Source organism: Etheostoma cragini, chromosome 12 (assembly GCF_013103735.1).
Source record: "Etheostoma cragini isolate CJK2018 chromosome 12, CSU_Ecrag_1.0, whole genome shotgun sequence".
Taxonomy (NCBI): Eukaryota; Metazoa; Chordata; class Actinopteri; order Perciformes; family Percidae; genus Etheostoma; species Etheostoma cragini.
In genome coordinates this window covers 24,241,468-24,255,812 of record NC_048418.1, presented here as the reverse complement: position 1 = coordinate 24,255,812, position 14,345 = coordinate 24,241,468, and the positions used below count along the sequence as shown (strand labels likewise).

General features: G+C 44.4%; 2 protein-coding genes across 2 annotated transcripts; both read left to right on the top strand.

The window, feature by feature from the left end:
• Nucleotides 1-655: 655 nt before the first annotated feature.
• LOC117954827 (C2 calcium-dependent domain-containing protein 4C-like) lies at nt 656-3,749 on the top strand. Its single transcript, XM_034888840.1, has 3 exons — nt 656-921; nt 1,414-2,188; nt 2,559-3,749. The coding sequence occupies exons 2-3, from the start codon at nt 1,445-1,447 to the stop codon at nt 3,108-3,110; spliced, it is 1,296 nt and encodes a 431-aa protein (XP_034744731.1). The 5' UTR covers nt 656-921; nt 1,414-1,444; the 3' UTR covers nt 3,111-3,749.
• Nucleotides 3,750-7,061: 3,312 nt separating this feature from the next.
• On the top strand, nt 7,062-9,856 carry fem1a (fem-1 homolog a). Its single transcript, XM_034888400.1, has one exon. It carries the CDS (start codon nt 7,256-7,258, stop codon nt 9,107-9,109), a length of 1,854 nt encoding a protein of 617 aa, XP_034744291.1. The 5' UTR covers nt 7,062-7,255; the 3' UTR covers nt 9,110-9,856.
• Nucleotides 9,857-14,345: the final 4,489 nt, after the last annotated feature.

Sequence of the window (14,345 nt, the reverse complement as noted above, 5' to 3'; positions counted from 1 at the left end):
CCCCCCCCCCCCCCCCCCAGTTTCCAACCCAACTCCCTACGGACTGAGCTACTGCCACCCCATTAGCGTCAAAAAACTTTGGTTGACGTTGTTGTTCAGTAGCTGGCTCAGAGATTGTAGGCTAATGAAATTATATTATTATTTTTTGCAAGGCACTGTATCCGTGTCACATTCTCATCAGGGGCTGAGCCCCCCTAAAGGTCTGATCCTGGCATCGCCCCTGCTGTAGGCTTATCTGGACGAGTTGAGAGCAATGCCCAGCAGTATAGAAACGTTTTAAAACAGAAGCATAATAATAATTCAGCTGGCTTTCTTTGTGATTGGGACTAAACCTGTGCAGTTTCTCTGTCAGGATGTGTTTATTCCTCTTAGTGTAAAGACTCAAACTTTCTCTTCCACCAGAATTGGTAAATGAGGTTATTGTGGAAGTAAACTGAGCATATTATCACTCCACGTCATCAGTTGGACACCAGGCAGCGAAGGTCTGCACCGTGCATTACACGGAGATAACAGTAGATGAGGGAACAGGTCACGTGAACGCCAAATTAAGTCATTGTAAATCATTGTGAAGCTCACTTTAAAAATCAAGAGGCGCGTGAGAAAAGACCCAATTTGCAGCACTTTGTGGTTGATGACACGACAGCCCCCGCCGTGCTTGCGCATGGAATATATGTAAATATCATGAGAAGCGCTCACAACCTTCTCATTGGCTCAGAAGTCAGAGAGATCCCCGTCATATAAAACGAGAGTGTCCGATCTAGCAGCCCTTTTCCCGCTGGCAAGCGCTTTGGACCACACTTGGACTTCGCCTCACGGGAAAACAGCTTTTACGCACAGCGCGCTTGGAGACCGTTGGAGAGGGTGCAGACGAGCGCAGCCGGGGATCACATTTACGAAGGAAAAGAGTTCTACAGCCAACAGGTTGGTGTATTTCATGATGGATGGGAAACGCGACGGATGGTAACGCGTCTTTGTTTGAGGGAAAAAGTTCTTCAGATTCGCCTTTTGCGCATTTAATTTAGGGGTTGCCTTGAGCAACGACAAAGTGGTTTAAGTGGAAATAAATAGCAGAATGGATGATACAAACCTCAATAGCTTGTTTTAGCTATTGTGTGGTTATAGCTATTGCTCCAGCTATAGCTTGTTTTTATCTCAGTACGTTTACGCACTGATTTCACTTTCAGTTAAAGTTCACTTTGGAAATGCTTGGACACTCATTCTTGTCCTTTGCTGAATTGCTGCATGGCTCAAGACATAATATTCCACTGAGGTATAAAGCCTCATATTTAGTCTAAGTTTATGTCTTAAGAGGAATAATATTTAGCAAACCTCAACAAAACGGTGATTGATTGTGTCTGTTTGTCATCATTGAAGGTGTTTTCTCCTCTTCATGAATCACTTCTCTGTTAACAGAGCTGCTGGGAGCTGAGGCGTCTGAGTGGGCATGTGGCTACTGGAGAAGCTCCGTAGCTCCGTGGAGAGCAGTGGGACACACTCCCACCCCCCGCAGACAGTCGAGGCCATCCCTATCTCTGTCTATGCCAACGTCCTTACTCCAGAAAAGATCCCTGATTTCTTCATCCCCCCCAAACTTATCTGCTGCCCACCAGAAGAGTCTCCGACCCCACAACTACAGCACTGCTCCACATTACGGCCCTCTGTGTCAGACCATGCCATCTGCAGCCAGAGCCCCAGAGCTCGGAGCAGCAAGAACCCCTGCAGCCCTCACCTCTTTTCCCGCCTGGGGGGAGACGCGCGCAATCTCCAGAAGTCAGCCAACCGTCACGTCATCCAAATAGAGAGTGCTGATGAGCCAGGTGCCGGATCTGTGGACAGGGTCTGTGTCAACACTAACGCTGACCCCCAGTCCCAGACTGCCATGTCTCTGACGTGCGTCCCCAAGGCTCAGACCTCTTATGGCTTCTCCACCCTGGTGGAGTCTCCTCACACCCGGCGCAAGGAGAGCCTGTTCCACAGCGACCCCAGCAGCCCTCTCACCTCCCCGAAGACCCAGAGACACTCCCAGGGGGGGACTCTTCTAGCCCCAGCAGACCCCAACCCCTATCGGTATTTCAGCGGTGGGGAGAGCGACACCTGCTCCTCAGCAGAGTCCTCCCCCTTTACCTCCCCTCTCCTGTCCCGCTCTGCCTCTCTCATACGCTCCATCACCCAGGAGACACAAGCCAAGGTGAGGGCCATTTATGCGGTTACGTTTACACGGCAACGGCTACAAACGGAAAATTTTACTTTGGCAGTCCATTGTTTGGAATGGACTGCCAAGGTCCACCTTCACTATGAGGCTTACTGTAGTCCGAGAGGTAGGTTGCAATGAGATTGCACCGCTTTCCTGTCGATTAAAATCTGATTTAGTGTCTGGCTTTGGCTCCACAGAGAAAAAGATACTGATGCGTATCAGGTGGAGAATGTTGTCGTGTAAACAGCCTCAGTAAGTGTAAGTGTGTGCATACATAGATGGAGGTATTCATGAAACTGTTACAGTGTTTTCCTTCTTCGATCTTTCTCTATGTTTACCAGTTGCTTTTTCTCCCTCCCTCAAGGTGTCGCGTGCCAAGCGCTCCCTGGCACGCCACAGTTCTCTCTCCACCGATGATTGCAGCTCAGCAGACAACAGCCCCAACATGCAGTGCCGCCGCATGCGCTGCCCTCCCTCTCCCGCCTTCCGTGGATGTAAAAGCGGTAGCTCGAGGAGCGCCACGTCGAACCTCCTGCAGCGCGAGCACACCATCAACCTCCACAAGGGGGGAACACTCAAGCTGAGCACCCACTACGACCCAGAGGCAGCTCTGCTGAGGGTGCGGGTGCTCGCGGCCGAGGCCCTTTACGACAGGCAGACAGACATTAAAAGCATCAACTGCTGCGTGGCCCTCTACCTAAACCCTGGCAAGCAGCAGAAACAGAGGAGCACCATTATCAAGAATAGCAGGAATCCGGTTTTCAATGAAGACTTTTTTTTTGACTCGGTGCAACAGGCACAGGTAAAGAGTCTGGCCATGAAGATAAAGGTAGTGAACAAAGGAACCAGTCTGAGGAGAGACGTGCTTCTAGGAGAAAGGGAGGTGCTGCTCAGCGAGCTGCTCTCGGGCCACTAGGGACCCCCTGTCAAGACTTTGGCAGAAACAAGGAGCTGCACATCTTGTGGGCCCTTTCCTTTTCTTCTTCCTTCTGGCTATCTTTTCTGTCCCACTGCGCAGATCTGATAAATACTGGGCATGGGAAAGCATGCTGATCACAAGGGAGTTGTATTTTGCACATATCATGTACATCAATGGACAGCACAAAAAAACGAAGCCTCTGTAGAGATAAAAATCCCAAAATATATCAAGTTGTCATCACTTGCTTTTTTTTAAAGGTCTGTCCCGGTTAAACAAGTGTAAACCAGCATTGTTTACATGCTTAGCAGTATGTTACCAACGTGAACCGTGGAGCTGTTGTCCTTGTTTGTGTATTTCTCGCGAATTATTTAGTCACGAAAAGTGTTGCCTTCTCCCACTAGATTTGTAATGTGGCTTCAATGTGATGCAATGATGATCTTGTTAAAGTTGGAGCTGTGGTTTTTGTAATAACGCAGTAATATTACGTGTGGGACTTCTTGTGGAAACTAATAATGCTTCTGTGAAAGAATTTATATTTGAGAATTCGTTTGTAATTGCCAGTGCATGTAATGTCAATACGACTGTTGCTACGTGACATGCTTTTAAACTTGTGAATAAAAAAAAGCGAAACTCTCACTGATGTTTTTTCTTTTCTTTTACCCTGCAGCTTTGTCTCATTGATTTTGTCCTAATAATTCCACAGCATCCAGCACAAGCCCTGGGAAATTATTAGAAAAGCTTGTATGAGGCTGGGTCCTCTGAGACGGACACAGACCGGGTCTCATTTGTGAGGCGATTAATCCTGGATCTCTGCACGTAGAATTGTTTCTCTGGGCATGTAAACTCCCTGTTTAATTTTAAAAAGCTGTTTGGTTCTCCAGTGAGGTTCGAGCAAGCGGCAATCTCTGGTGCTGTTAAATGAATTTAACGCAAAAATGCCCAAAACTGCATTTCACCAAGTGCCTACTAAAGACTGGTTCCAAAACGGAGTCACCCTCCATAGACCACCATGTTAAAATCCTCAACTTTACAGCAAAAAAACACATGTTCTTTTCACCCTGCACAACAACTGGGGGGTGAATTATTTTTATAACTCATGCTTTTAAATTATATTAAGACTTACAGTTCTGCATCTGTAAGCTTCATCTGGCCTGTCTCAGCTCTATCCACGCTCCACCCCTTTGCCCGTTTTTTAGAATTTTTCAGCTTGATTTTTGGCGCTTCAGAAACCCATGGGTGACGTCACTGAGATATGTTCATATTTTTTACAGTCTATAGGTTGAAACAGTTATTAAGGATGACAGGAGGTACCTCCTAAAATAAATGTTGGCACACACTCTCCAGCTCCAGATATAATTTACCTTTTACTCTTTACACTGAGTCTATAATCTTAATCTATCGCTTCAATGCGTGGGTTGACAAATGGAAATTAATTTGTGCTGAAGGAGGAGAAATATTAAAACATGTACTACTATAATACAGTTGTCAGGCAGACAGGGGTGGTCCCACTGAGCAGCAGTCAGCCGAGAGTGGATCCTATGCCTCCTCTGCTGGTCAAACATCAGAATCACGCCTCATGATGCCCTGGAAAAATACATTTAAAGCAACTTTCGGCACCTTTGAACTGACTGGTGACCTGCACCGGGTGTCTCCTGCCAGATTTCTGTTCGTAGACACTGGGACAGGGTCTTCTATTACCCTGAAACAGCATGAAAATGCACTGTGAGAACACTCTGGGGCTTGTACCCCTTGGTGATCAGCAGCCAGCTCCATTTGCTTATAAAGTACTGAGATAGGAAACAACAAGTACCCATGTGGGACACATTCCTCTGTGAGCTTCTAGGATAGTTATTTCCCACTGACTTGAAAGCAACTTAAACTGAAGAAAAATGAAGTTGTTATCTTAGTCTCTGTAGACTTGGTGAGGCAAATTGAAAAGGGATTGCCTTAATAATCCCTGAATTAAGCAAAAACAAGTCAGCCTATAGTCATAAAAGTAAAATTAGAAATGGGGTCCTGCATGAAATCAAAATGTACCGCCTAAGTTGAACAGTTTTGTTTATTTCTTATCCATATTTCATTTGTCTCTGGGCTCTTCTTGGTAATTTGAAGTGCAGGGCTCAGGTGAAAAAGGGCACCAATCTGGATCGAGCTATATTTTTTTATCAAAATCTGATAGCAGTTATTGGGTTATAGATTAGAAACCCAAATAACAGGGACTCCAAAAACCTAAGCAGTAGTACGTAGATACACCGAGCTTGTTACTGTGATATTTCAGCAGTCACTGCAGTTTTCTTTGTGGTATCGACAGAAGTGATGGAGGGATTTTGTCAAAGTTAAACTAGAGATGCCACCCAGGCGCTTTCATATTCACGCAGAGTGGCGATTAAAATGTGCTTTTTGACAAAGAAATGTATTTAGTCAACATCACACATGCCAGTGAGGTAATAATTCTGTCACGGTTTGATGTGTACTGAATTTCTAAATGATCACTGTTCCATTCTTTTATTTGTTTACGTTGAATTAGTATTGTGGATAATTAACCTATGTTCTAAAAAGAGAACATTAAATAAATAGTAAATTTGTTCAAGGTTGATTTTGGTTTCCATCATTTAGTTTATGGAGGATTTGTGATGCTGTCTGCAAACAGAGGTGTCATGTCAGTGAACACCCCAGAAGTCAAACTTTGATGAATTTCTAAAATATTCTAATCCTCCTTCACTGCTTTACTCTGACCCGCAGCTGCAATATACTGCATGCCATGGCGCATTTAAAGGAGGGGGATGATTTTTCATACTGGACAGCGTTTCAGAAGGAAAAGTCAATATCCACATTTCACTGAGTGTAGCGCTCTGGTGTCCATGCACAACATTTTGCATGTCAATATTCAAGTTAATATTCGAGCCACTGGCTATGCAACAATTGGATAGAGTAATGTGATCCCCTCACATAGGGTATAGCTTAATTGTTTCGACATATACTTAGTGTTTATCTTTTAATGTTTTTCAGCTTTTTAATATCAGGGTTCTTAAGATATGATTATCTGGGAGCTATTAGAATTGCATAGTACCATAAAAAAACTAATAACTCCCTAATGCAACAAACACATCGTGGACACAAATCACCTAAATGCTGTGCTGTCTTCAATTAATGTGTTTTCTATCATTCATCATTGAAAAAAATATTCAAATGCATGTTTTGGGATGACACATTTAGAGCTATTAAAAATATAATAATAATAATATTAATAATGTATCCTTTATTAGTCCTGCAAGTGGAAATTACACACTGAATTACACACACAGGCTCAGTACCTATACATGCACTAAATGGCGATGTGCCAGAGTGTGTGTGTGTGTGGGGGGGGGGGCTGCCGATGGAAAGCCGCCCTGAGTAGTTGGGGGTTCGGTGCCTTGCTCAAGAGCACATTGGCAGTGCCCAGGAGATGAACTGGCATCTCTCCAGCTGTTCTATTAAAAAACTAGATATTTATGTACCATACTTAATAGTAAGATAGTAGGCTACTAAGAATATCATGGACATAAGACATATTATTATATATGTCTATGACGAATATAACTTGCAGAGTTATATTCTTCTTTTTTGACTGTCTATGGAATTCCCCCACACGACATAATGTCTATTTTTATCGTGTAACTGGCGGTTCTTGCGTATCCATAGTGATGAGAATCAGTTTACCATTAAATGGAGGACTTTCTGGGGGTGTATTTGATTTCTGAGCCGGGCATCAGCTGGCTCTCTTGTCTATCTGGTGGTGGTGCTTCGTTTTTTGGTCGGAACAACCATAACAAACGAACCCTTCAGCTGTTAGGTCTTTTAAGTCACATGCATCATGGGAAATGTATTTCCTTATAATGTAAAACGCCTTCTGATTTTGGAAGAAGGAATTCCATCAAAACTACGTCCCCCACAATGCCTTGTTGCACTCTTAAACATAGACCTGTCAAACAACACAAACGCCATCTTGACAGCACCCTCAAAATGGCAGAAATGGGTGAGCTAGAAACCGAGTCCGAGCTAAGGTACCTGCTCACTGCTATTTAAAAAACAGACTCGTCAGTTCTCCCATAAACGAGAGGTTATGGGGTTGGTGCCCTACGCGGCAGCACAGAGCCTGTAAAATGGATATACCGACGGCGGTTTTCAACGCGGCCAGAGATGGTAAGCTGAAACTTATCCAGAAGTTGCTGAGCAACAAAACTCCGGAGGAGCTGTCGGCTTTAGCCGAGGAGAAAACACAGGGAGGCACCCCGCTGTTGGTAGCTTCTCGATACGGACATTTAGAGGTGGTAGACTACCTCCTTGAACATTGTAAAGCGAATGTTGAACTCGGGGGGGCGGTGAACTTTGACGGCGAGACTATCGAGGGGGCTCCGCCGCTATGGGCAGCTTCGGCAGCCGGTCACCTCCCTGTGGTGAAGACACTACTCAAACACGGTGCCTCGGTGAACAACGCAACGCTAACTAACTCAACGCCGCTCCGAGCTGCCTGCTTTGACGGTCACCTGGAGATCGTCCGCTACCTGGTGGAGCACAGAGCCGACATGGAGGTAGCCAACCGCCACGGCCACACCTGCCTCATGATCTCCTGTTACAAGGGCCACAAGGAGATAGCCAAGTTCCTCCTGGACCGCGGTGCCGATGTCAACCGCAAGAGTGTAAAAGGAAACACCGCCCTCCATGACTGCGCCGAGTCAGGTAGTCTGGACATCATGAAGATGCTGCTAAAGTGCAATGCTCGCATGGAGAGAGATGGCTACGGAATGACCCCACTCCTCGCTGCAAGTGTAACCGGTCACACCAACATCGTAGAGTATCTCGCCCACCAGCCTCGCACCTCCAGAGAGGAACGCATCAATGCACTTGAACTCCTCGGGGCTACTTTTGTGGATAAAAAGCGGGATCTCTTGGGGGCTATGAGGTACTGGAGAAGGGCCATGGAGCTGAGGCAACCAGGGGACAAAGCTGGATTCCTGGCTAAGCCTCCGCCTGGCCCTCCTGTCCCTGCCTATGGCTGTGCACAGGAGGTGAGCACCGCAGAGGAACTGGAAGCTTTGATCACAGACCCTGATGAAATGAGGATGCAGGCTTTGTTGGTTCGAGAGCGCATCCTAGGGCCATCCCACCCAGACACCTCTTATTACATCCGCTACAGGGGAGCTGTGTATGCTGACTCAGGCAACTTTGAACGCTGCATCAGCCTGTGGAAATATGCTTTAGACATGCAACAGAGCAACCTGGACCCTCTCAGTCCCATGACAGCCTCTAGTTTCCTGTCCTTTGCAGAACTTTTCTCTTTTGTTCTCCAGGATCGGGCCAAAGGCACCCTATCAACGCGCGTCACCTTTCATGATCTGATGACTGTACTGGGGAAAAGTGTGAGGGAGGTGGAGCGAGCTGTGGCGCAGAGGGACAACCCTCCAGAGGCTCCTCAGTTCACCAAAGCTCTCTCCATCATCCTGCACCTCATCTTTCTACTGGAGAAGCTGGAGTGCAGCCCGGAGCAGGAGCATCAGAAGAAGCACACAGTGTACCGTCTGCTGAAGCTGAACCCTCGAGGTCGGAGTGGCTTCACCCCCCTCCACATGGCTGTGGACAAGGAGACCACGTCTGTTGGCCGCTACCCCGTCGGCCGCTTCCCCTCCCAGGCGGTGGCGGCTCTGCTCATCGAGTGTGGCGCAGACGTTGATTCCCGTGACAGTGAAAACAATACGCCTCTGCACATCGCTGCTAACAACGGCTGTCCAGAGATTATGGCACTACTTATGAAGGCCGGGGCTCACTTTGACGCCACAAATGCACAGAGGAAGACAGCCTACAAGCTGCTGGATGAGCAGAGCACCGGGCAGCCGGCCCTCTACCCTCTGAACTATGTCACCCTTCAGTGCCTGGCGGCGCGTGCAATTGAAAAGCACAGACTGCCCTACAGGGGACTCATTTCTGAAGAGATGGAGGCTTTCATTGAACTGCACTGACTTCCACTACTGTCCCCCGTTGAGCCACCTCTGCACTACTCTTCCCGTTGTCCCCCGTACCTTACTGTGACCTGCCACAAACTTACTTCTCTACCCTATTCTCTTGTCTTTGTCTCCTTTTGGCCTCTGCTTCGCTCCTGGCCCTACCAGCCTTGTCTCAGACCAAACCATAGCAATAAACATCCAGCCTCTGGACTAAAATCTCTGGCTGAGATCTGGTCAGTTATCGCTTGATTCTAATGTTAAGCCACATAGACTTCGAAAGTGATAGTTGGTTTAAACTCATATTTAAAGCCGGGTGGAACCTTTAACTTGATATAGGCTTTAATGCAGTTGCCCTCTTTTTGTCCCAGGAAAAAGGAGACTTGCAGTATGATGGTGCTTGTGTTTGGTGGCTGGCCTGTGTGAAAGATAGGAAGCGTCTGATCAAACGTGCCAGATAACATGCATGAAAGTGACGAGTGAATATGGTAGCTCTCTTGTTGTTTTTGAAATTAATTCAGAAAGAAGTGTTTGAACAAACTCAACCACCCAAACATGCTTGTTGGTTGGAAAAAAAAAAACACCCAAGCCATTTAGCTGCTTCTCCTTGTTCACATATACCATCCACTATGCTGCTTTGATATGGAAAGTTGTTTGAATTTGCTGTGCCAAATGTCAGCCATGGAGCCATGTTTTGTTACAGACTGTAAACTGGTGGCGGAATCAAAAGCAACTACTAACTTACTCTTAGTTATAAACTAAAGTGGAGACACACATGAAGAAGATCAGGAACTCGAGTTGAGGATGAGTGGGATCCCTTTGAGTAAAAGAGCTGGCACCATTGTTTGGCTAACCCCCCCCCCCCCCCCCCCCCCCCCCCCCCCCCCCCCCCCCCCCCCCCCCAGCCTCCACACAGGCGTCTATAACCTATGCAGTTTGTGATATTCCAATCAGAGGCAACATTTTTCAAGCAAGAACACACTCCATAAACAGATTTTACACAGGAATACCATTCAGTTGCTTATCTTAACATGATAATGACTCAAACCAGGGGCTGCTTCGTTGACCAGGAATCGGTGTCTTCTGACTTTATGAACTACGAATGTCTTCTTAAAAGGTTTGCCTATGTCCGAATGAACAATTTCCAAACTAGAGCCTTAAGTGTGCCTACATCCCTCTACGTCCGGGTAACATAATCATCAACAAACATATTCAGTTCCCTCAGGAGAAGAAGCAGCTTCAGAACTAGGACCCGATGTGATGAAAAGCCACACGTTAACTGTCCCGGGATCCTGGGTCGATTCTGTTTTTGGAGTGACTTTTCCCTTTAACCTCAGATGCAGTTCACAGTAATGGAACTGTCCGTTCCTGCATCTTAGTCTTATTTTTAATATTGACTCTTCTTGTCTGTCTTGTGTTATCATGAATGTTTAATTAGTCTGTGCTAAGCACGTTGAATGCACACTGAGAGGCTCTGAAGCCCAAATGGAACACTTCCATTCAGGCTAGGAACTGTCGCTGCCTCTCTCTTTCTCAACTGATTTGTTTAACTGATGATAACTCAAGAACAAAAGAGCGTTGGAGGTACTCAAATAAAATCCAGTATCGCAACATTATTTGTGTGTGTGTGTGCTGGTGATCTCAGGTTGGCTGTTTTTAACGTGGAACGTTTTTGATTTTAGAACTAAGCTTATTATACAATGAAGCATCTACAAATTGGAAACAACCCTCTTCTTCTGTACTCCGGTTTGCCACTAGTTCTTTAGCTTAAGAGAGCATCCTTATACATATTTAGACAAATTGAAATCGGTGCAGTAGCAGAACATAAAATACCCGAAACCACCCCATTGGAACAGCCCAATCTGTAAAGCCAGCCCATTTAGAGTGCATCCAAAGTGTTATATTAGCATGAAAAATAATCTGTACCCACTTAATTCAGCTCTTTATATGGGCTCCCCACTGCTCTGCTCACATAAACTCGAGGACACTGAAATAAAGCACAACAGGAACTTGATCTTTCCGAGTCCTGCACTCTTAAAGTATAAATAGAGCGCAATTAACGTCACTGCTCCAGGGCAGCGATAGAGACAGGGCTCTTACCTCGCTAATTTTAGGGGTCTTTTGCCCTATCTTTAACTCTGGAATTGGCAATACTGTAACGCTATACAGTACATAACATACGGTACAGTCAGGCAGGTTGCTGGGTGACTGGCAGAGACAGCGCGTGGACAACAGAGACGGTATTATACTGACAGGAAACAAACACATTTGATTTATTATCTTTTTAACCCTCATGTTGTCCTCGGGTCAAATTGACCCGTTGTCCTATATCAATGTTCTTTTTGATTGATTCCACCCAACGCTCTTTGGCAAGTACCCATCTCTACTTTCATTAATTTTGGGGCGTCTTATTCCATTTTATAGCATTTGAAAAACTAAATTGAAGTGTTTTTGAAATAGTATTGAGTAAAAGTTGACATATTCCAGTCTGTGATTATCATCAACATCCATTCCTTTAATTTTAGTCTCAATAATTCCTAATTTCTGCTTTTCTAACTCAAACAGTAGGTATAATTTCCTATAAATGACAATTGATTATTGACCATAAATTCCAAAAATAACTGAAACTAAAGCTAATAAGTTAGTGTTACGTAGTGTTGAAAACGTCAAAAACAGGGACAAACACATAAGAAAAAGTTACAAAACATCGATAAAAAGCGTCGGCAAAATGTTGATTTTAAGAGATCTAGAAAGTTAGCTTAAGCTCAAATATTAATGATGGTCTATTATTACTGTGCATGTGACGGGTGTCAGGTGTTGGCCGAGGGAATTGTGAAGCGGCAGCTGTTAAAGAGAGGTGTTTAAAGTCCCTGTTGCAACGTGTTGATGGTGCACCCAAGAGCTGACCTGACCTCTGACCTTTCTCTTAAGGGTGCCAGGGGAATGAGCTAATTATTTACGTTTATTAAAATGCAGACACTGGAAGTAGATGTCAAGAGGTCAAAGGCAGCGGCTTTTCTTAATGTGACATCTGTTTTTTAGGTCATTTCAATGCTTATTTTTTAGTGTAATAAGGTTATATTCATCCAACAAAAGAGACTCACTAGAGAAGTACTGGCACACCTGATCCCGGATCCATGAACCTTGTGTGTCTTCGCTTCCAATGTGATGTAATGCAACATGACATGATAGTGACTTCCCACTAGATGTCACTAGCAACACAGGAAATGGATCAGATGTTCATCCTTTGTCCCTTAACTCCTTATGTTGTCTTCCCGGGGTAAAAAACAGACAAAGATTTGACATTTTCCCTACAACTACCACTAGTTTTACAGTACTTTTTGGAATTTATGGTCAATAACCCTCATTTATCTAGACTTGTATTTGAAAAAAAAGCAGAAATTATGAATTATTTGGACTAATCGTTAAGATCAGAGGTATGAAAATGATCAATTTCTCTTTATTAATCCTTTTGGGGATGACCACCACAAAGAAAAAGGACATTTCCAGCAGCAGTTTTTAGCAAGAAGAATACAGTATAGAGAGAAAAATGAGGAAGACAGTATGAATATAACATTACTGTAATAATAATAACAATAAAAAAACCTTTGGCTATAAAAAAGACATTTACCATAAATGATCATAAAGTGTCAGTGTTGAGTCCAGTGTTAGTGTTGAAGTGTCCAGGTATTTATGTAAGTCCAATTGTATGTGGAAACAGCGTTGTGAGGAATCCAATCCATTTTTTGTGGTAATTTGGTTAAAAAGAAACCCATATTTCTGATATAGACATTTTTTAAAGGGGTCAAATTTGAGGGTTAAAGACCATGTGATAGACTCAACACTGTTGCTTCCAATGACCATCAGAAGAAACAGTAATTGGTTGATTTTCTCATTTCCTGCTCACACTTTTTCAAGCAGTCTTTGTGTGAGAAAGAAGGAATGAGAAGACTTTTTCAAAGCTGTCAGGGCTGAATGTGTACTTGTAGCTGGATGAAGAGAAATCCAGACCGGCAGAGTGACTGACTCCTGAGTCTGCCCAGTGCTGCGTGAGGATCAGCACCGGGTGCAATGAAGCCTCCTTCGCCCAGCGCCGAAGCGTCATGACAACAACACCTCGGATTTTGACCTCGTGGCGGTTGTCTCTGTAATGTTGTGTGACCTAAATAGGAGCAAATCTTAAAAAAAAAAAAAAAAAAGAAAGACAAAGAGCCTGTGTTTGTCTATGTAGCATTTTTAGATTGAAGAAAAAAAAAAATCACATTTATTTGGGATATTTTCATGCAGAATGAGTAGGTTGGCACAATTATTTTACCAAAACATGTTGGTCCTTCAGTTGCATTCAGTTCATAATGTGTTACAGTGGGCAAATGTGGTCCTTTTCCATAAACATATTGTTCATAATAGCATAAATCAAAGGTCAATTTCTCCATAAAATGTGTTTCTTGGCAGTTACAGCCCAGCCTGATGCTTTAGCTGCGTTTAGGTTGTTTGGGATGTTGCCAAAGTACGTGTGACAAAAGAAATGTGATCTAATTAAGGCACAAATCCCCCCAAAAATGTCCCCTGTGTTTTTTAAACTTGAAATTCCTGGAAAAAAGAAGATGCCTAAGACAGATGTTTATTTGGGGCAATACGCCTGCTTGACCTTATTGATATGAAAGAGGATTCATAAAAAGTGAGTCTACCCTCATTTATATAAATGGAAAGTGTATTGCTGTACAATTTAACAAAATTACCAGAAAGTTGAATTAACAAGAAACAAGAAACTGAATATTAACCTGCATGAAAGTATGATTAATTGCAATGAATTAGACTGCATTAGTTCTAACCTAATAAACTGAGCACAATACCAGTAATTGTATTACGTCTGACAATAAGTTATCCTGTGTTCTTGTATCTACTGTACCTCCTATGGTGGTAAAAGTGCCCAGTAGTAATTTAGTGAGGCAGTTGTGCTCTGTAGGAGCTGATATGGGACTCTGACTTTGACTTCCTGCCAACAGCTAGAATTAGACACTACATTATGGGAATCTACGGGCTTTCAAGGTGCTTATCTTCCTTTTAGCCCCTGGGGAGCACAGTGGAAAAACCAGTCACCAATGCACAGGACCAGCCCGCCTCAGCAGCAGGCACTCATTTTGCACCAGTCAGCGATCCAGCCAGAGGTGGAGGAGTGGGGTGGAAATGGGGGTAATAGGGGTGATGGAGGATACGGTTGCTATTGGAGATCTCGCCTGCATCACGTCATGTG